A 20,318-nucleotide genomic window follows, 5' to 3' on the forward strand; every position below is an offset into this window, starting at 1 on the left:
CGGGCCAATTCATATTCTTCGCAAGAAGTAAAGTCTGAATCAGAGACATCCGTTTCCAAATAATCAGAATCCTCCATAACTGGGATACTGAATAAAAATGAACCAATAAGGGGGCGGAGTTAGCCATCTAGCAGGAGAGACGTGTTTGGAGAGTGCTCTCTGCCAGATTCATCAATAACCTGTGAAAAGTGCTAAATAAGTGACAATTGTACCCTTTTATGGACTTTGCAGCCTGTCCTTTCAGGATTTAGAAATCCGGGAGCTACCTGGAGACTCACCGGACAGAGCCACGCAATCTCTCTTGAAGGGCCCTGAAGCGCTACCTAGCTACACTACCAAGCGGACCCTGCTGAGGTCCCGGACACACCGCCTTCTCTCTGCTGACCCTGGTCGGGGGTCCGGAGCAACGTCACCTGACCTGCACTGCTGACCGGAGGGTCGGGGCTCCGCTCCGGTTCAGCAGTATCATACCTGACTGCTTGGTAGAGGGGGTTGGGAGCTTGAACTCCTCTTAAGTGACTCAGCCGTCGACTGGACTCACCCCTCCAAGATCCTCCGTCCGAGATTACAGCCTGGCCCTGATTGGGAGCGGAAAAAGTTCTGAGAGCGGCGGGAGTAAAGTGAACTGCACCATACCCTTTTTCGGCGCGAACGCACGCCATCTTGTAATCAGCTCTCCTGCCTCCGCTGCCATTGCTCCTGTAGCTGGGACTACCTAGACATCCTGGAAGAGGGTAAGACCAGCGGTCATACAGACTGACCAGAGCCTGCACACTTTGACCCTAGGCACTAGCGCTGCCCCTGCAGTACCAAACCCTTGCACCTGGTGCATAGCTTTCACTACCCCCCAAGACATATCAGCAGCATAGGCTAGTAGTACTGTTTCCTCCTGTTCCGTTACTTGGCCCTGAGTCTGAGAGGCCTGTTTCAAATTTCCTGCTGCCTGCCACTGCCCCTGCTGTTTTGGATAGTAGGAGACTCGCAACCACCTAGCCCTTGAGCCCTGTACTGGGGATTGAAATCCGCTGATTGGCAGTCAGGCCCATTGTTAAGAACCTTTCTCAGGGGCCCTACGGCCTATATTTCTAGGAGGGTAATTTTTTTCTTTTTTCATCAAGCATAGACAGTTCTGCTGGTACCATCCCTCCTAGATTAATAACTGCAGGAGAACAGGACCGCTTCTCCCTACATCATTCTACCACCATCTCTGTGGCCACCTTGTTTGGATACGCTGCCACAACACACCCACATATACCCTGAGGTGCCCCATAAAACTTATGTACTTAATATAGCAAGCTGGTTATTTACTGACTTCTTTACCACCCACAGAGGGTTTGTACCCCTCCTCATATATACTTACCAGCCTCTCACCCCAAAGCTGCCGCGTCAGCTCACTTGCTTATTTTCTTGTTTTGAGCATTAGGCACATAATGTAATGAGATGTTTGTTTGTACTCACTAACAACACCTAATTTTTCTTCCTAGCTACGCTGCCAGCCACTGTCAGTTTATAAGCTGTTATTGCCTAGAAGGTGCTTTATGTGTCTCTAATTGTAGCTTGTATATACAGTGTGCAGTTGAGGGGACTATTACTATAACCTAAACCCTATTGTTTGCCTAACCTCCTTTACACCCTGACAGGTTACTTTTATTGTTGTCACATTTAATACAGTTAGTAGGTCATCTTTCTCTTTCTTTGCCTAGGTGGTAACCCCTCAAGACTCACCCTTTCCGGCCTAGCTAGTCTAGGTTGGTCACTGCCACTCCCCCTTTCCCCTTCCGCAAGGTCGTATCCCCTGTTCCCGAGTCGAGAGGGGGCCTGGGTCCTCAGGTAATACCCAGTCTAACAGCAGCATTATATGTGAAGGTGTGTATGTGATACTGACAGCACAATCTTCAACCATTCCTCTCCACTGTAATGCACTTTGAAAACATGTAAGCTGTCTTTTTCCTTTATGCTATGACCCCAGTCGGTCTCATATAAGCGTATCATTATAGTGCTGTCTTGTGTCTGCAAATCTTACTGAAAACCCATGCAAGCCCGCAAAATGCCTCAAACATTTAAAAGAAAACAAAAGCCTCTTAATACCCCCAAACGTACAGTGGTGGATCACTTTAGCAATCCCCTTTCTAGATCTCAGGCTGGCTCGGATGAAGAGCTCACAGACGCTAGTAGCTCTACTGAGACCGCAGGTGAGACGCTCACTGCGTGCTGAAAAGGAAGTCAATAACAACCTTATGGATTCTATCACGACACTCCTGGCTTCTCACCATGACTCTCTAACTAAAAAATTTGAGAAGAGCCACGCAGATTTGAAACGTGACATAGCCTCCATAGGTGAGCGCACAGATATAATAGAGCGCAAACAAGAGGATCTGATGATTGACCACACCAATTTACTTGGTTATTCCCAGTGCCTAGCTGAGCAAATAACGGATCTAGAACTCAAATTGGCTGATCTGGAAGATCGCACCCGACGCAACAACATCCGGGTGAAGGGTATCCCTGAGACTGTTTCCACACAAGACCTAGAGAAATACCTCCGGGAGCTGTTCACGGCAATAGTGGGCCCAGAAGAAGGGCACGAGATGATGATTGATCGGGCGCACAGGGCGTTGAGACCTAGATCCAGTGACGGCGAGAAACCTCGAGATGTTATAATTCGCCTCCACTATTACACCTTCAGAGACAAACTTCTTCGAGCTCTTGCGGGAGGCAGAACCCTTCCGGGCCAATACTCAGAGGTCCAGGTCTACCAAGATCTCTCGCCACATACCCTTCAAATACGACGCCATTACCAGTCATATACAAGATTAATGAGAGATAAAGCAATAAAGTACCGATGGGGGTTTCCTGTCAAATTACATATAACCAAGGAAGGCCACCAGTACACGGTCTCTTCCCCGGAACAGGCTAGAGAACTCATGCAAAAATGGGATCTGTTACCACCAGACCCGCCTAACTCTCAACAACAAAAAGATCCAACCAAGGGATTAAGGGCTTCTGCTCCCGAGTGGCGGCCTCTCCCCCAGAGAGTGGGAAACCCTCAGAAAAAACTCCCACAGCACGCGGGAAGGAACACCCCTCCGGGTGGTGCACATACAGACCCAAGTACCACATGAACCCTGTTCTCTCTAGCACTCCACACTGAACTTAGGGCAATGAGGCCCTTCCTTACTTTCTTCTTCAATTGAGAGGACACTGATATCCCTTGCAGGATTTGACATTTCTACTGTTCCAAATGGGACCTTGCATGGTGTTTTCAGTCCCTCCTGTTCTATGGTTCCTTCTTATTCCCTCTCTCCACCTTTCCTTTTTCCCTCTTCTATGAGCTTCCCTTTTTACGCTGAGAGATAAGTGAGGGTTAATATGTTGCAGCACTTCTACTACTGTTAACATTTGTATGTTTATGTTTTGTAGAGCCGAGAATGTTGTCCTTGATATAGCTCAATACTTGCAACCATAAATATAGGTTTTTACTCAATGATATTGCCCACTGGTGATGATCTTCCCTAAGGTAAACATATATCACTACCCCTATGTAATATCTACCTGCAACTACTTATAATGTAAATTGCGGGAAAATATATTTCCCCGTCAAATTATTATTGCTAATTTGTTCATTGTTGAGAGGGGAACCATCCTGCAGGAATATCAGGTCTAGAAATATTGCTAAAGTTGTTATATGTACCAGTTCTTATTCTATAGTTGCTAACATACTCTTATTCAGTACCCAGTGTTTAACCCTATTGCAATGTGATAACATGTACTTTCTGTAGAGCTGTGTATTTGTTACGTTGGACCTGCCACATGCCATACTAGAATTGATACCCACGACGCAGACCCGCGAAACTAGACAACTGTAGACATTTGACACACGACACAAAATGACTGACTGGGGTCTGGCTTTCTATGCTGACCTCCCCCCCACCTTAATAGTTGTGACCTCTTGCTACTCTTAGTAAGAGCACTCATAGAGATTGTGTACTTTACACATCACTAAATATCCTGACTACTGTTTCAATAATTCTTACAGTTTCTTGAGCACTGACAGACCCACCTCTCCTTCCCTTCACCCTCTCCCCCCCCCCCCTCCATTCTCCCTCTATTTTCTCGCTGCTTTCTTTCCCCAGCTTCTCCAGGACACACTCTCCTTCCCATCCCACTCCTACCCTACTGGGGACATGGATTCTCCTAACCATATGGCGTCTGTAACTGTAGCCACCCTCAATGCCCAGGGCTTAAACTCCCCCACTAAACGGAGCCTACTATCTAGCTACCTAGATTCTCACAAATTACATATTGTCTTTCTTCAAGAGACCCATTGGGATAGCAAAGCCAGGCCGTTCCGTGCCCCGATACACTATTCCATATGTGAAATGGCTTCTTTCTCTGAGAAAAAGAGAGGGGTTGCAATCCTAGTCCACAGAGACATTAGTTGTGCCATAGAATATATTGACCGAGACCCCGAAAGCAGATATCTAATCTTGATCTGTCTATTAAATGGGATCTTATATACTCTTGCCTCCATCTACACCCCAAATGTCAAACAGATCCCATTCCTGAGAAAGTTTCTTAGGAGACTTGGTGAAGTTAAGAGGGGGCACCTGTTGATAGGGGGGGATCTCAATTTGGTTTGGGACCCCACTTTGGATAAAAAGTCTCAGAAAGCATACCCCTTTGACCGAAATCTCAATACCCAATCCAATGCGCTGCGCAAGATTATGTATCAGTATGGCCTCTATGATATTTGGCGTTGCCTCGCTCTGACCGAGTGAGACTACACGCATCACTCTAAGCCACACAACTCCTACTCCAGGATTGATTATCTCTTGTGTGATTCTTGGACTTTAGATCAGTTCTGCACTCCACGGATAAGACCATGCCCCTGGTCAGACCACGATCTTGTCAGTGCCAGGTGTTCTATACTGCGTCCGCCTGATTGCAGACCATCCTGGAGGTTGCCTGACCATCTTCTCTCGGAGAGGGAAGTCCCCCAGTTGGTAGAGACTATCTCTGATTTCCTGGGACATAACGACACGAGGGACACAAGCCAAGGTATCCTCTGGGCTGCACTCAAAGCTTACCTCAGAGGCCATTTCATTAAGAAAAGCGCGTTGTTAAGAGCTACAAACAAGGTGTCCCTTGCTAAATTGTATGCAGAACTGAGACAGACTGAACTAGCTAACAAGAATAATCCAACCCCCGCCCTGGGCGACCGGGTTGGTGTTGTTAGAGAAGAAATTAATAAAAGGGAGCAGCTGCGAGTACAGGCAAACTTGCTTCGACTCCGACAGGTGTACTATTATAAAGGAAATAAAGCTGACAGGCTGCTAGCCCATAAGCTTAGGGACCGTGCGGTTCAAGCTAGGATCCCTGCGATCTCTACGGTAGCAGGCACAGTTCGCTCCCCAAAGGAAATAGGGAAGGCGTTTGCTGACTATTATACTTCACTGTATAGTCTAAATAATGACTCCTTAGGAGTTGACGCTCGAAGAGCAGCGTCCCAACAGTTTCTGGAGGGATTGGAACTTCCCGCCCTCGAAGCAGACGCGATTGATGACCTCAATTCCCCTTTTACCTTGGAGGAAATCAAAGCGGCCATGTTGGCCTTGAAGCCACACAAAGCTCCGGGTCCAGATGGATTTACGGGCCTCTTCTATCGTACCTTTGCCCAGGTGCTATCTCCTATTCTTCTTTGCCTTTTTGACGAAGTAAGAGAAAGGGGAGCTTTTCTCCCTGAATTTTTGGAAGCAAGTATCCTGACTATTCCCAAAGAGGGGAAAGATCCGGCGCTATGTGAGAGCTACCGGCCCATCTCCCTTATTAATGTGGATGTGAAAGTTTACGCCAAGGTCCTTGCGACCAGGCTGGGAAAACACTTACCCTCGCTGGTCCATTTGGACCAAGTGGGGTTTGTGCAAGGTACAGATAACACCCGCAGGCTACTAAACATTTTCATGGAAGCGGCGGATATGGGATTGCCTCTCCTCACCCTGTCTTTAGACGCGGAAAAAGCGTTTGACAGGGTGGGGTGGGATTACATGTTCTGTGCATTGAAGCGTTTTGGGATTCCTGAGACGTTCCGCTCCGCTATTGCTGCCCTCTATACCTCCCCGACGGCCGTGATCAAAGGTATGGGCTTTTGTTCCCCTAAAATTGAGATCAGGAATGGGACCAGGCAGGGGTGCCCCCTGTCCCCACTCCTTTTTGTGTTGATAATGGAGCCTCTCGCGGAGGCCATTAGGGAATGCCCGGAGATTCAGGGCCTTCAAATCCATGATACACTCCAGAAATTGGCACTCTTCGCTGATGATCTCACTCTCTTCCTCACTGACCCTGTGGATTCACTCCCCCACCTTTTCGGGATTATTGAGTCCTTCAGTAGTATTTCGAACTATAAGATCAACGTATCTAAAACAGAGGCCTATATGATCCACATTGCGCCACCGGAACAGAGATGCCTACAGCGGCTCTACTCATTCAAGTGGTCGACAGATGGGATCAGACATTTGGGGGTCTTCTTGTCTCATGACAAAAACATAGTATTACAGGCAAACTACGCTGCCCTGCAGCGGGAGGTCGAGGGGAGACTGAAATCTAAAAAATACGAGGAGGTCTCTTGGATGGGCAGAATTGCCGCTCTGAAGATGATGATTCTCCCCAAACTAACCTACATCATGAGATGTATCCCCATCCCTTTACCGGAGAAGACTCTACGTGGCTTCCAAACCTCGTTTAATTCTTATGTCTGTGACAATAAGCGACCGAGAGTGGCGGCGGCCATACTTCAGGCCCCAATAGACCGAGGAGGACTGGGACTGCCTAGCGTCCAATTATATCATCAAGCGGCGATGCTTTCGCACGCCTCAGCGTGGGGACCAACCCTGCCCCCAACGAGGTGGAGGGAACTGGAGCAGGCCTCCCTCCCTGCTTATGTTGACCTCTCGGACCTGTTGTGGGTTCCTCCACATCTGGTCGCACAGATTCCGATCTCTAACTACCTAGTCAAAGGCTGCCAATTGGCCTGGTTCCGCCTGAGACACCACCAGTTGATAGCCCCGCATCCCTCTCCTATACACCCAGTCACGTCGCTCTTGCAGGGGCTACCTAACATTCGGCTTGCCCCTTGGAGAGATATAGAGATTTCCACGTTGGGTGACTTCTTCCTGGCCGAGAGTCTTCTTCCACCTCAGGACATGATTGCTAAATACGGTATTCCCCGACACCTGGAATTTGATTTTATGAGACTTAGATCCATGATAAAGGCATGGGGATTCCTGGTTGACAAGATCAGGAGACCCACAATCTGGGAGGTTAGATGGGGGGCGAGCCTGCAGCTGTTCAAACTCCTCACTACCCACTATGGAGCCCTCTTGGGGCCCCCCACTCTTGTGAAAACCGGACATATGGCTTCCTGGGAAGCTGAGCTGAGGCTCACTTTCACGTCACTTGATTGGACTAAGGCGATACAACTGACTAAAGCTGCGCTTCATTGCACCACAATGTACGAACTTTATTTCAAACTTCTCACCAGGTGGCACCTAGTGCCGACCAAGCTTCGGACTCTCTACCCTGAGCATTCGCCCCTGTGCTGGAGGGACTGTGGGGAGATAGGGAACCCAATCCATATGTGGTGGTCATGTGACAGACTCCGACCACTTTGGTCGAAAATCAGCGCGGCCTGTACGGCCCTCGAACTCCCGACCCCGGATACTCCGGGCCTTGCCCTCCTACACCTGGGGGTAAGAAAGCTCCCTAAGCATAGGAGATACCTTCTAATCTATCTATTGACATCAGTTAAGATGTTAATTGCTAGAAATTGGAAAAAGCAGCAGCCCCCGAGATGGCAAACAGTCATTGACTACTTACAGTACGTCAAAACAATGGAGGACTATGTCTTTAGAACAAGGAAACAGTCAGATCTCTTCTGCCTAATATGGGAACCATGGGAGAACTACCTGAAACCAAATCCATAATACCCTACTCCCCTGAATCCTGGAGGCCGTCTTTCAACTGACCTACTTTTCCCCCTGGCAGATGCACCTCGCTATGTGTGACCTGAGGTGCACTCCACTCCCTTGACCTTCCCCTCCCCCCCCCCATCTTGATGCCCCTACCTCTTTTCCTAATTTCCCCTCCCTTCCCATTGGGAGAGGTGGGTGACAGACCCTATCAGTACTATTCTCATATATGCACTCCACATGCCCCTACTATCCTACTTCACTTAGATGTCAGGCTTACCGGGTATGGCGTGTAGCACCATACGTTACCTAGAATACGGAATGAAACAAGAAAAGAAAACCAAAACTTCCCTCTAGACAAACCACTACACATCCCCGGGAAAGTGACAATACACAGCTAAAGTATGGTTATTGGACGAATCTGTCCCCTATACAGGGCTAATCGACCCACTTTGAATGTTATTTGTCCTCTGAACAATCGCGTGTAATTGCACTCACAAACATGTTAAATGGAAACTGTGTTGTGGTTTGGTTTTGTATGCTCATTGTAAATAAAAATTTATTTAAAAAAAAAAAAAAATGAACCAATAAGGAAAATCTTAAAAGACTGTAAAGGCCGCGTCACTAGACATAGGCCGTTATGTTCCAAAATAGCCGTGAGCCGGAGCAACACTACACAGTAGCAGACAGAATCACATAACAAACATGATTATAAACCCCCCTGTTCAATAACCCCCCTCAGGAGATATTAACCCTTGATTCCTAGATACAAAAAGGAGCCTCACTGAGATCCTTTGTTAAAGTTATCATCGAAAGGTTGTAGCCCCTCTCGGATAAACAGTTGTAATTACCATACATCCATGATGAAAGTAAAATGAAACAATCTTACTGGAATCTATGCCATGGAACAGGAAGACAGCCCTAAAAGTGTGACAGATAGTAGCGTTGCTTCTGCCATGGACTTGAGAGAAAAAAGCAGGCAGCGAAACTCGTCAACGCTGATTGCTTGTGGAGCTGTTAATATGAGTCAAGATGGTTTTGCAGAAAGACTCTCCCTGCATCTCCGGACTCTAACTTTTACCCATGCTCTCACTGAGAGGCTGACAGGACTACTTAAAACTCCAGTTCCATGCCGAAGAGTACTACCCTCCATAAGAGACTATCGAAAACTTTTGACACTTCTCTGCCAACCTCCTGGGATGAAAAGCTAAGAATGACTGGGGGATGAGTGAAGTGGGGGAGGTATTTAAGTCTTTAGCTGGGGTGTCTTTGCCTCCTCCTGGTGGCCAGGTTCTGAATTCCCAAAAGTAATGAATGCAGCTGTGGACTCTTTCCATCAATGAAGAAAACAGAAGTTATAAGATGTTATATAATTTCAGCCAAAGACTCAGAGCTTTAGGACATGTCATAAAAGAGAGGGGTGGATATTTCCCTGGCCCCTCTGGAAGGAGGTTTGGTCAAGCAATTTGATATCAGAGCAACAGGTATAAAACTTTGATTCTAACAATACAAGTTGCTCATTCTACATGGGAGCCTGTGTACCAGCAGCGTGAGTGACCATCTTTTCTTGCCAATTTTCCTGGAACAGACATCTAAGCTAGTACAGTATTAGGTTGTGTTATTTCACATATTTTTATTAATAATGCACTGTGACTATTTTTTTGTTTATAATAAATATTAATTTATTAAGTTTTTGCCTTTGTCTAATATTGAAACGTTACTGAAAGAGACTTAGGGTAGATTTACTAAGGGTCAAGGGGACATGATTCGCTGTAGCATCCACTGCTTAATAAATCTACCCCTTCTAATAATGTGTTTTTTAGTTTTTTTTGTTTGTTTTTTGCTAAATTGTATTCTTGGATATAATTTATTAGTCTGGGTTTTTCTTAAGATTTCCCATATAATAAATCTTAGGTGGTGGCAGCTTTGAAATAGTTTAGTGTGGGTGGCATTAAAGGGGAGTTTGGGGCATTTTTTCTTGGCCTAGAAAAGACTAGAGTGTTGTCAACCCTTGCACCCACTGAACTAAGTCACAGGCTTGCCTGGAGTAGCTATATTGTAACAAATTGGTTAAGGTGGAAGGGGTCTATTAACCCTTTCTGTGCCAAACAATTGACTGCTGCAGGGTTGGTTAACCCTGGTTTGTTACAATTTTCTCTCAGGCCTTTTTTACATCTGCAGAACTCAATGATTTATTTTGACAATTGCATTCAGGTGAAGTTTGCTCAAAATTGACAATACACATATTTTCCAGGTAGAAAAGTAGTTACTAAACTGGATGCAAATACAAGATAAACCATAGTGAAAACATTTCACTTTCATTTGTATTTGCTCCAAAATGACAATTTATATCAGTGCCAGGTGCTCCCCTGTTGACCTCATTCTCCCCTGTGAGATTCTGTATCCCAGAGAGCCTCATTACTTTTTATATGGGATACAAAGAGAGAAGCGCTCTACCAGGAACGAACAACAGCTCAGTGGCTTGTTCTATGGCGATTTACCACCCGGAAGCAGCCTCTTTTAGACCAGTGTGCTTTTCACAGAAGAAAACTTTCCTGAAGTATATCAGTCTGATCCTGCCAAGTAAGGTCAGTCCAGCCCCGAAATACCAGGCAATTCTCCTCTGAACAAGGAACATGACAACCCCAGACGATCGTTTCTGCCTCCTATGGGCCTCGTCAGTGAGGTGCAGCCACATTCCTCTAAGCACACTGGGCAAGGAGTCCACGTCTGGTTTCCCCCATCACCCATAGGGAGACTTCCCCAGGGTCATAATAATTTGCATACAAAGAGAGAAGCGCTCTACCAGGAACGAGCAACAGCTCAGTGGCTTGTTCTATGGCGATTTACCACCCGGAAGCAGCCTCTTTTAGACCAGTGTGCTTTTCACAGAAGAAAACTTTCCTGAAGTATATCAGTCTGATCCTGCCAAGTAAGGTCAGTCCAGCCCCGAAATACCAGGCAATTCTCCTCTGAACAAGGAACATGACAACCCCAGACGATCGTTTCGGCCTCCTATGGGCCTCGTCAGTGAGGTGCAGCCACATTCCTCTAAGCACACTGGGCAAGGAGTCCACGTCTGGTTTCCCCCATCACCCATAGGGAGACTTCCCCAGGGTCATAATAATTTGCATACAAAGAGAGAAGCGCTCTACCAGGAACGAACAACAGCTCAGTGGCTTGTTCTATGGCGATTTACCACCCGGAAGCAGCCTCTTTTAGACCAGTGTGCTTTTCACAGAAGAAAACTTTTCTGAAGTATATCAGTCTGATCCTGCCAAGTAAGGTCAGTCCAGCCCCGAAATACCAGGCAATTCTCCTCTGAACAAGGAACATGACAACCCCAGACGATTGTTTCGGCCTCCTATGGGCCTCGTCAGTGAGGTGCAGCCACATTCCTCTAAGCACACTGGGCAAGGAGTCCACGTCTGGTTTCCCCCATCACCCATAGGGAGACTTCCCCAGGGTCATAATAATTTGCATACAAAGAGAGAAGCGCTCTACCAGGAACGAACAACAGCTCAGTGGCTTGTTCTATGGCGATTTACCACCCGGAAGCAGCCTCTTTTAGACCAGTGTGCTTTTCACAGAAGAAAACTTTCCTGAAGTATATCAGTCTGATCCTGCCAAGTAAGGTCAGTCCAGCCCCGAAATACCAGGCAATTCTCCTCTGAACAAGGAACATGACAACCCCAGACGATCGTTTCGGCCTCCTATGGGCCTCGTCAGTGAGGTGCAGCCACATTCCTCTAAGCACACTGGGCAAGGAGTCCACGTCTGGTTTCCCCCATCACCCATAGGGAGACTTCCCCAGGGTCATAATAATTTGCATACAAAGAGAGAAGCGCTCTACCAGGAACGAACAACAGCTCAGTGGCTTGTTCTATGGCGATTTACCACCCGGAAGCAGCCTCTTTTAGACCAGTGTGCTTTTCACAGAAGAAAACTTTCCTGAAGTATATCAGTCTGATCCTGCCAAGTAAGGTCAGTCCAGCCCCGAAATACCAGGCAATTCTCCTCTGAACAAGGAACATGACAACCCCAGACGATCGTTTCGGCCTCCTATGGGCCTCGTCAGTGAGGTGCAGCCACATTCCTCTAAGCACACTGGGCAAGGAGTCCACGTCTGGTTTCCCCCATCACCCATAGGGAGACTTCCCCAGGGTCATAATAATTTGCATACAAAGAGAGAAGCGCTCTACCAGGAACGAACAACAGCTCAGTGGCTTGTTCTATGGCGATTTACCACCCGGAAGCAGCCTCTTTTAGACCAGTGTGCTTTTCACAGAAGAAAACTTTCCTGAAGTATATCAGTCTGATCCTGCCAAGTAAGGTCAGTCCAGCCCCGAAATACCAGGCAATTCTCCTCTGAACAAGGAACATGACAACCCCAGACGATCGTTTCGGCCTCCTATGGGCCTCGTCAGTGAGGTGCAGCCACATTCCTCTAAGCACACTGGGCAAGGAGTCCACGTCTGGTTTCCCCCATCACCCATAGGGAGACTTCCCCAGGGTCATAATAATTTGCATACAAAGAGAGAAGCGCTCTACCAGGAACGAGCAACAGCTCAGTGGCTTGTTCTATGGCGATTTACCACCCGGAAGCAGCCTCTTTTAGACCAGTGTGCTTTTCACAGAAGAAAACTTTCCTGAAGTATATCAGTCTGATCCTGCCAAGTAAGGTCAGTCCAGCCCCGAAATACCAGGCAATTCTCCTCTGAACAAGGAACATGACAACCCCAGACGATCGTTTCGGCCTCCTATGGGCCTCGTCAGTGAGGTGCAGCCACATTCCTCTAAGCACACTGGGCAAGGAGTCCACGTCTGGTTTCCCCCATCACCCATAGGGAGACTTCCCCAGGGTCATAATAATTTGCATACAAAGAGAGAAGCGCTCTACCAGGAACGAACAACAGCTCAGTGGCTTGTTCTATGGCGATTTACCACCCGGAAGCAGCCTCTTTTAGACCAGTGTGCTTTTCACAGAAGAAAACTTTCCCGAAGTATATCAGTCTGATCCTGCCAAGTAAGGTCAGTCCAGCCCCGAAATACCAGGCAATTCTCCTCTGAACAAGGAACATGACAACCCCAGACGATCGTTTCGGCCTCCTATGGGCCTCGTCAGTGAGGTGCAGCCACATTCCTCTAAGCACACTGGGCAAGGAGTCCACGTCTGGTTTCCCCCATCACCCATAGGGAGACTTCCCCAGGGTCATAATAATTTGCATACAAAGAGAGAAGTGCTCTACCAGGAACGAACAACAGCTCAGTGGCTTGTTCTATGGCGATTTACCACCCGGAAGCAGCCTCTTTTAGACCAGTGTGCTTTTCACAGAAGAAAACTTTCCTGAAGTATATCAGTCTGATCCTGCCAAGTAAGGTCAGTCCAGCCCCGAAATACCAGGCAATTCTCCTCTGAACAAGGAACATGACAACCCCAGACGATCGTTTCGGCCTCCTATGGGCCTCGTCAGTGAGGTGCAGCCACATTCCTCTAAGCACACTGGGCAAGGAGTCCACGTCTGGTTTCCCCCATCACCCATAGGGAGACTTCCCCAGGGTCATAATAATTTGCATACAAAGAGAGAAGCGCTCTACCAGGAACGAACAACAGCTCAGTGGCTTGTTCTATGGCGATTTACCACCCGGAAGCAGCCTCTTTTAGACCAGTGTGCTTTTCACAGAAGAAAACTTTCCTGAAGTATATCAGTCTGATCCTGCTAAGTAAGGTCAGTCCAGCCCCGAAATACCAGGCAATTCTCCTCTGAACAAGGAACATGACAACCCCAGACGATCGTTTCGGCCTCGTCAGTGAGGTGCAGCCACATTCCTCTAAGCACACTGGGCAAGGAGTCCACGTCTGGTTTCCCCCATCACCCATAGGGAGACTTCCCCAGGGTCATAATAATTTGCATACAAAGAGAGAAGCGCTCTACCAGGAACGAACAACAGCTCAGTGGCTTGTTCTATGGCGATTTACCACCCGGAAGCAGCCTCTTTTAGACCAGTGTGCTTTTCACAGAAGAAAACTTTCCTGAAGTATATCAGTCTGATCCTGCCAAGTAAGGTCAGTCCAGCCCCGAAATACCAGGCAATTCTCCTCTGAACAAGGAACATGACAACCCCAGATGATCGTTTCGGCCTCCTATGGGCCTCGTCAGTGAGGTGCAGCCACATTCCTCTAAGCACACTGGGCAAGGAGTCCACGTCTGGTTTCCCCCATCACCCATAGGGAGACTTCCCCAGGGTCATAATAGTTTGCATACAAAGAGAGAAGCGCTCTACCAGGAACGAACAACAGCTCAGTGGCTTGTTCTATGGCGATTTACCACCCAGAAGCAGCCTCTTTTAGACCAGTGTGCTTTTCACAGAAGAAAACTTTCCTGAAGTATATCAGTCTGATCCTGCCAAGTAAGGTCAGTCCAGCCCCGAAATACCAGGCAATTCTCCTCTGAACAAGGAACATGACAACCCCAGACGATCGTTTCGGCCTCCTATGGGCCTCGTCAGTGAGGTGCAGCCACATTCCTCTAAGCACACTGGGCAAGGAGTCCACGTCTGGTTTCCCCCATCACCCATAGGGAGACTTCCCCAGGGTCATAATAATTTGCATACAAAGAGAGAAGCGCTCTACCAGGAACGAACAACAGCTCAGTGGCTTGTTTTATGGCGATTTACCACCCGGAAGCAGCCTTTTTTATATGGGAGCCTGCTCTCATCTCTCTGGGATTTCCAGGTTCTGCCCTTTTCTAAGACAATTCATTTGAGTTTTGCCCCTGTGAAATCTGGAATGTTTTCACTTTAATTTGGAGAGCCCTTGTTGAGGGAGTTTCACTAAGATTTTAGCCTTAAACTTTTTTTTTTATGTATATAACTGAACATTCTGTTCTATAGGCTTATTTATATTTATTTTGTATCCAGATCTTGCTGATAAACTATGCATCTCTAAAAACTGGATTTCCATGTCCCTGTAACCCTTTAACCAATTAAAATCATTTAGACATATTAGACCTTGCAAATTTCTTTATTGTAACACATTAAATACTAGATTGTAATGAGGACTGCATCCTTATTAGGTATAAGCAAATAGCATTGTAAAGAAAATGTCATACCTATCAATCAGTTGCTATGTTCCCATTTTTTCAATAAAAAGCTCTCATAAGTGTAGCTATAACACACCTATTACGCAGCTTCCAATTTCAAGTAAATGAAAGGGTGTAGTCATCACTCATGCCAAGTGCAAAACAGAAATAAACTATATACAAAGAAGTTTAGACCTTGCCAAATGCTGATGTTATATAAGTGCAGACGTAAACTCTAAGAATGATCAAGTGTCTGACTGTTATGATCCTTTTAGAAAAATGCTCAATTAAAGGGACATAAAAACAGATTTTTTTTTTTCCTTTCATGATTCAGATAGAGTCAGGAATTTTAAACAACTTTCTAACTTACTTCCATTATCCAATTTACTTCTCTTTGTACCTTTGTTGAAGGAACAGCAAATGCACTGCTGTGAGCTAGTTGAACTTATCAGGTGAGACAATGACAAGAGGCATATGTGCAGTCACCAATGAGCAGCTAGCTCCCAGTAGTGCATTGCAGCCCCTGAACCTACCTAGGTATGTTTTTCAACAAAAGATATTAAGAGAATTAAGCATATTAGATAAAAAGAGAATTGGAAAGTTGCTTAAAATGACATGCTCTACTTGAATTTTAGAAGTTTGATTTTAACTTTACTGTCCTTTAAAGATTATAATAACATTTATTAAATATAAATTTGCCTTATGTGGAGATACAAGCATATATTTGTTCACATACTTGTCGGTGTATAAAAACTACAGATCCCAACAGCCTCCACGTTCCACCCTGTCGGTCAACATGTAACATTCGTAGAATCTGCAGAAATCGGATTCCCCTGTACAACAATAACAGTGTGAAACAGATGAACAAATGTTAATCCCAACATAAAGAAGCAATAAAATGCTGGTAATGTTACAGCTAAGAACATATGCTGCCCCTGACTGGCTGTGTTATGCTTAAACTATGCTGAACCTCTTAAATGGGCATTAAACACTGAGATTGTAAAATAAAATCTTTAACTGAGAGCGGTAAAAAAAGTTAAAAAAAAAAAAAAAAATACGGTTTGCAATATACTTTCATTATTTATCTGTCCTTTTTTTCTGTAATTTAGTTGAAATAATTTTTATTGATTACAGTATTGTTAAAACAAAGACAAAGTCAATTATAAGAACACATTTGTACAGGCTGTATCATTAAATAAATGTCATAAACAGAATGCAACAAAACAACCATTTAGAAAAGTATCTTGACAGTAATGACATTTTACATTCATGATCCTTCATAATATCCTGTCCGCCCTGTACTCTTAGCAACATGAGATAATAACTTATCCCCCCCCCCCAGTAAGGGACATAATTGGTTAATTTGAAATGTGCACAGGTGTGTAGTGGTTGTAAATCCAGGGTATTTAGTTTTTTTTTTAAATAGAAGCACTTTTGCAAAATACTTACATTACTTAAAATACTACTAGTAAAAGTTATTAGTGTTTCAGCGGCATACGCCCATATGTTACATGTGACTAGAGGATCGGGACAAAAACACCATGCCTAATATATGTCATACATGCTACTACAGACTATCTGAGAAGGTGTAGGCACTCACAGCATATGTGCGTATGCCACTGAAAAAATGGTAATAACTTTTATTAGAAACATTTTTTGCTAATGGAAGTATATTGCTAAATGCTTTTTAATGAAACTTCAGATATACCTGGGTATATTTCAGTTTTGATCTTTCTATCCCATTAAACAATTGTAGAGTTTACAATTTATGTGAGTTTCTTTAAAGTAATAAACGTTGCCATTTTGTAACCTTTATGACTGGGAATTTCAGAGAAATGGAGCCCTGGAGGAGGAAATTCCTACGGAGGGGCATTTGACCCCAACCTGAGGACCAATCAGAGGTTTAGAGGTGGGTCCAGGTGAGCAGGTATTTAGGTAAGGGGGTGGCCAAAAAAGAGCGCCAATTCTCTTTGCAAGGTCCGTGGGAAAGAAGTTGGTAATTATTGACACGTACCTTACAAAGGGATGGCAGTACTTCAGGACCTGATAGCCTCAGTGACGGCCTTGGCTAATGCCAGAGGCACAGACTGGGTACAGGAACAGCTGAGAGCGGTGGGCTCGGTGCAGACGGAGAGCAGGGAGACGGCAGGACACCGGAGATCTGCACAGCCCTCTGGGGGCAGACCTGCCAGGAGGGCCAGACCACCAGAGCGACTTAGTCCGAAGCTCCACAGCAGGCCTAGGACGCAGGGGCCGTGCTTGCGGAGACGGAGTGGGAGGAGAGGATCCCCGGCTGGAAGTGCTGCTGCATGGGCGTCACCAGTGAGCAGGGCCGTTGGAGAAGAGGAACCGGCCCCAGGAGGACGGATTGCTGATGGAGGAGTTGGAGCTAGTAGCGGAGCCAAGAGGGCAGGCAATGGAGGCAGGCGGAGCCAGCCGGTGAGGAGGCCGATACAGCAAGGGGCACAGGAGACAGGTAGGTGGAGTGGTAGTGTGGCGGTAGGACAGTAGCGTGTTGGTAGAAAGGGGGAGCAGCATGGGGGGGTGCCGGAAGGCTAAGGGAGGGCCAGATTGGGCCAGGGGGAAGCGCAGCAAGGGTAAGGGAGACGGGTTGAGAGACAGCATGGGGAGGGTGGTGGGGAGGCCGGTGCGGGGAATGAGACAGGCCAGAGAGCAGAAGGGGAATAGCCCTTAAGGAAAAGGGGGGGGGGGTGGTCAGTAGGAAGTGTAGCAGGATAGAGGGGGGTTAAATGGCCCAGTAGATGGGGTTTTAACAAGGGAAGGGGAGCGGCCTGGGGATGAAGGCCTTAGGTAGTGGGGAATCCAAGGGGAAATAGGAGGGAAGGTGTAGGAAGCAGGGGATCAAATAAAAAATAAAAAGTGAAGGAGGAAATGCAGGCACGTTAGGCAGGGATGTTGCTGGAGGAGTAGAATTTTAGAAAATAATAATGATAATGAGAAAGTGAGGAGTGGGATGGTGGGGTGACTGGAGAAGGGGAGCAGTTTCAGGAAGATGTAGGATATCAAATGGGAGGGATGGGGTGGCACACATTCCCCCTCCCCCCCCCACTTTTTCCCCCTGCCCCCCTCCTTTTTTCCCCTGCCCCCCCTTTTACCCCGGGACACCCCCCATCCCCCTCTCCCTGGGGGGATGATTTGGTCAGGTGTTGGTGATGATTGATGGTGTGTTTTACCTGCCTTCTGCTCCTTTATCCATTCAGTAGGACCCAAGGAGGCGAACAGGAGCAGTGACGGCGGGCCTGCAGTGCAGGGGACGCCTCAGAGGGAACCCGACTTTAATGACATGGATATGGACACAATCTTCCTAGGGGATAACGAGTTCGATGAGGAGCCTCGAGAGAGCGGAAGGGAGCCCGGAAGAGTGGCGCATGAGAGTGTTGGCACAGCTCCTACAAATAATGTAACCTGGTGCCGCCGGGGTGGAAGGCAGTAGGGAGAGGTTGAGTCTGGAAGGGGTGAGAGGTTCAAGAGCCACAGTCAGCGGGAACAGGACAAGCACGGGGTGGTCTGGAGGGACTGACCTTGACAATATGTTGTTTCCACAGGCAGGAACAGGACATGGCTGCGGGCAGGGCAGCCAGAGAGGCGGCGGATCGGGGGCAGACAGACGGCGGGGTAGGTCCCGTTCTCCGGTGGACGACAGTAGGAGGAGGGTGTCACATGTCTCTCCGAATTGGGGCAGGTTGGAGAGGTCACCCAGGCGAGGTGAACACCGGGACAGGGAGAGGTCAAGGACCAGAGTACGGTCCACAGGAAGACAAGGGGAAGAGGCTGGGAAACGGGACAGAAGGTCAACAGAGAGAACCAGGAGGTCGGAGACGGCAGGAAGGAGTACCCAGGACGACGGCGGCTTGGGACAAGTCACGGCACCTAGCAACACAGGTGAGGTGTCTCGGTTGGCAGCAGGGACCTCTGTAGCTACTAATGATAATGTGGGGAATGTGAAGGGGTTGGGGTGTTGTTGAAAGGCTTGAGGGACTTAGTGGCACAGGTGTTGAAACAGTGTGGCACGGGTGTAGCCAGGGTATGGGGACAACAGGTGGGGCAAGGGGTAGCAGGGGGGACGGCAACGGCCGCGACAGGTGGAGCTATCAAGGTAGCGGAAGTGGCGATGAGTAGGCCATATCTATGTACAATTGGGCCTCTGGGCATACATTTGGCCCAGGACATAAAAGAGAAAATATGGAAGTGGGAGTTCTTGGAGATATTTTCGTTACTACCATTAGAACTGTTTGTGGAGATTGAGGACACTAAAGGGGAGCAAGGAAATAAGGAGGAAGAGGAGCGCAAGAAAAGATACAGGAAGTTGCCCAAGACGTTTGGGAATTGGTCAAGGGCATTTTGCATCTTGGAAAGCGTGATGGTGGAAAAGTTCCTGGAGCAGAGCTCCGCACTGTTTTGTTACTTTGACGAAATATCGGCGGCATAACAGACCTACAGTGGGATTGCATGGTGGCGTTATGACGAGCAGTTTCACCAAAGGATAGCCGTGAGGCCGGACATGAAGTGGGATGACCGCGACATGGGGATCTGGCTAGAGATGATGACACCACTACGTGGGGGGCAGTCCTTTCGCGGGCCTGGGGGGGCAGGTGCCGGGGGAAGTGGATCATCGGCAGCGGCAGCCCTCAGAAAGGGCTTGTGTTTCCAGTTCAACGACTGGCAATGCAGATTTGGAGGAGCGTGTAAGTATAAGAAAGAATGTTCGGGGTGTGGGGGGACCCATGGGCTTGCAAAATGCTTTAAGAGGGGTTAGTTCCCGGCCAGGCTGGGGGACATGGGTACAAAGGGCCCGGACCCCGGTGAGGGTCGAAAGGATGGTCCCGTGGCTAAAACGATACGTTAGGGGGAAAAGGGGAAGGATGCTGACGGGTTTCAGTTCAGGTTTCTGGATCCCGTTTGTGGAGGGGGGGGGGGATTTAGGACTCATGGAAACCTAAAATCGGACAGGGAATTTCCGGATAATTTGAGGGTTTCACCGTTGGGTGTGGTGCCTAAGAAGGCCCTGGGGCAGTTTCGGATGATTCACCATTTGTCCTACACGAAAGGGGCCTCAGTAAATGATGGGATTGACCCTGAAAGTAGCTGCGGTCCGGTATGCATCTTTTGATAGGGCGGTTGATCTGGTGAGGGCAGCGGGGGCAGGTGCCAAAATGGCAAAGGTTGACGTGGAAGCGGTTTTTAGGCTTTTACCGGTGCACCCTAGGTGTCACCACCTGCTGGGGTGTTTCTTTGATGACGCTTATTTCGT

The 20,318-nt window shown here is 47.5% G+C and overlaps 1 protein-coding gene across 3 annotated transcripts in view; it reads right to left on the reverse strand.

The window, feature by feature from the left end:
* KCNQ1 (potassium voltage-gated channel subfamily Q member 1) overlaps positions 1-20,318 on the reverse strand; it is a 507,180-nt gene that overhangs the window by 156,966 nt on the left and 329,896 nt on the right. For all 3 annotated transcript variants that reach the window (XM_053720436.1, XM_053720437.1, XM_053720435.1), the window contains one exon: positions 15,783-15,879. In XM_053720436.1, coding sequence (XP_053576411.1) covers positions 15,783-15,879 — 97 coding nt within the window. The remainder of the gene's footprint in view (positions 1-15,782; positions 15,880-20,318) is intronic.

Source organism: Bombina bombina, chromosome 7 (assembly GCF_027579735.1).
Source record: "Bombina bombina isolate aBomBom1 chromosome 7, aBomBom1.pri, whole genome shotgun sequence".
In the NCBI taxonomy this organism is placed as follows: domain Eukaryota; kingdom Metazoa; phylum Chordata; class Amphibia; order Anura; family Bombinatoridae; genus Bombina; species Bombina bombina.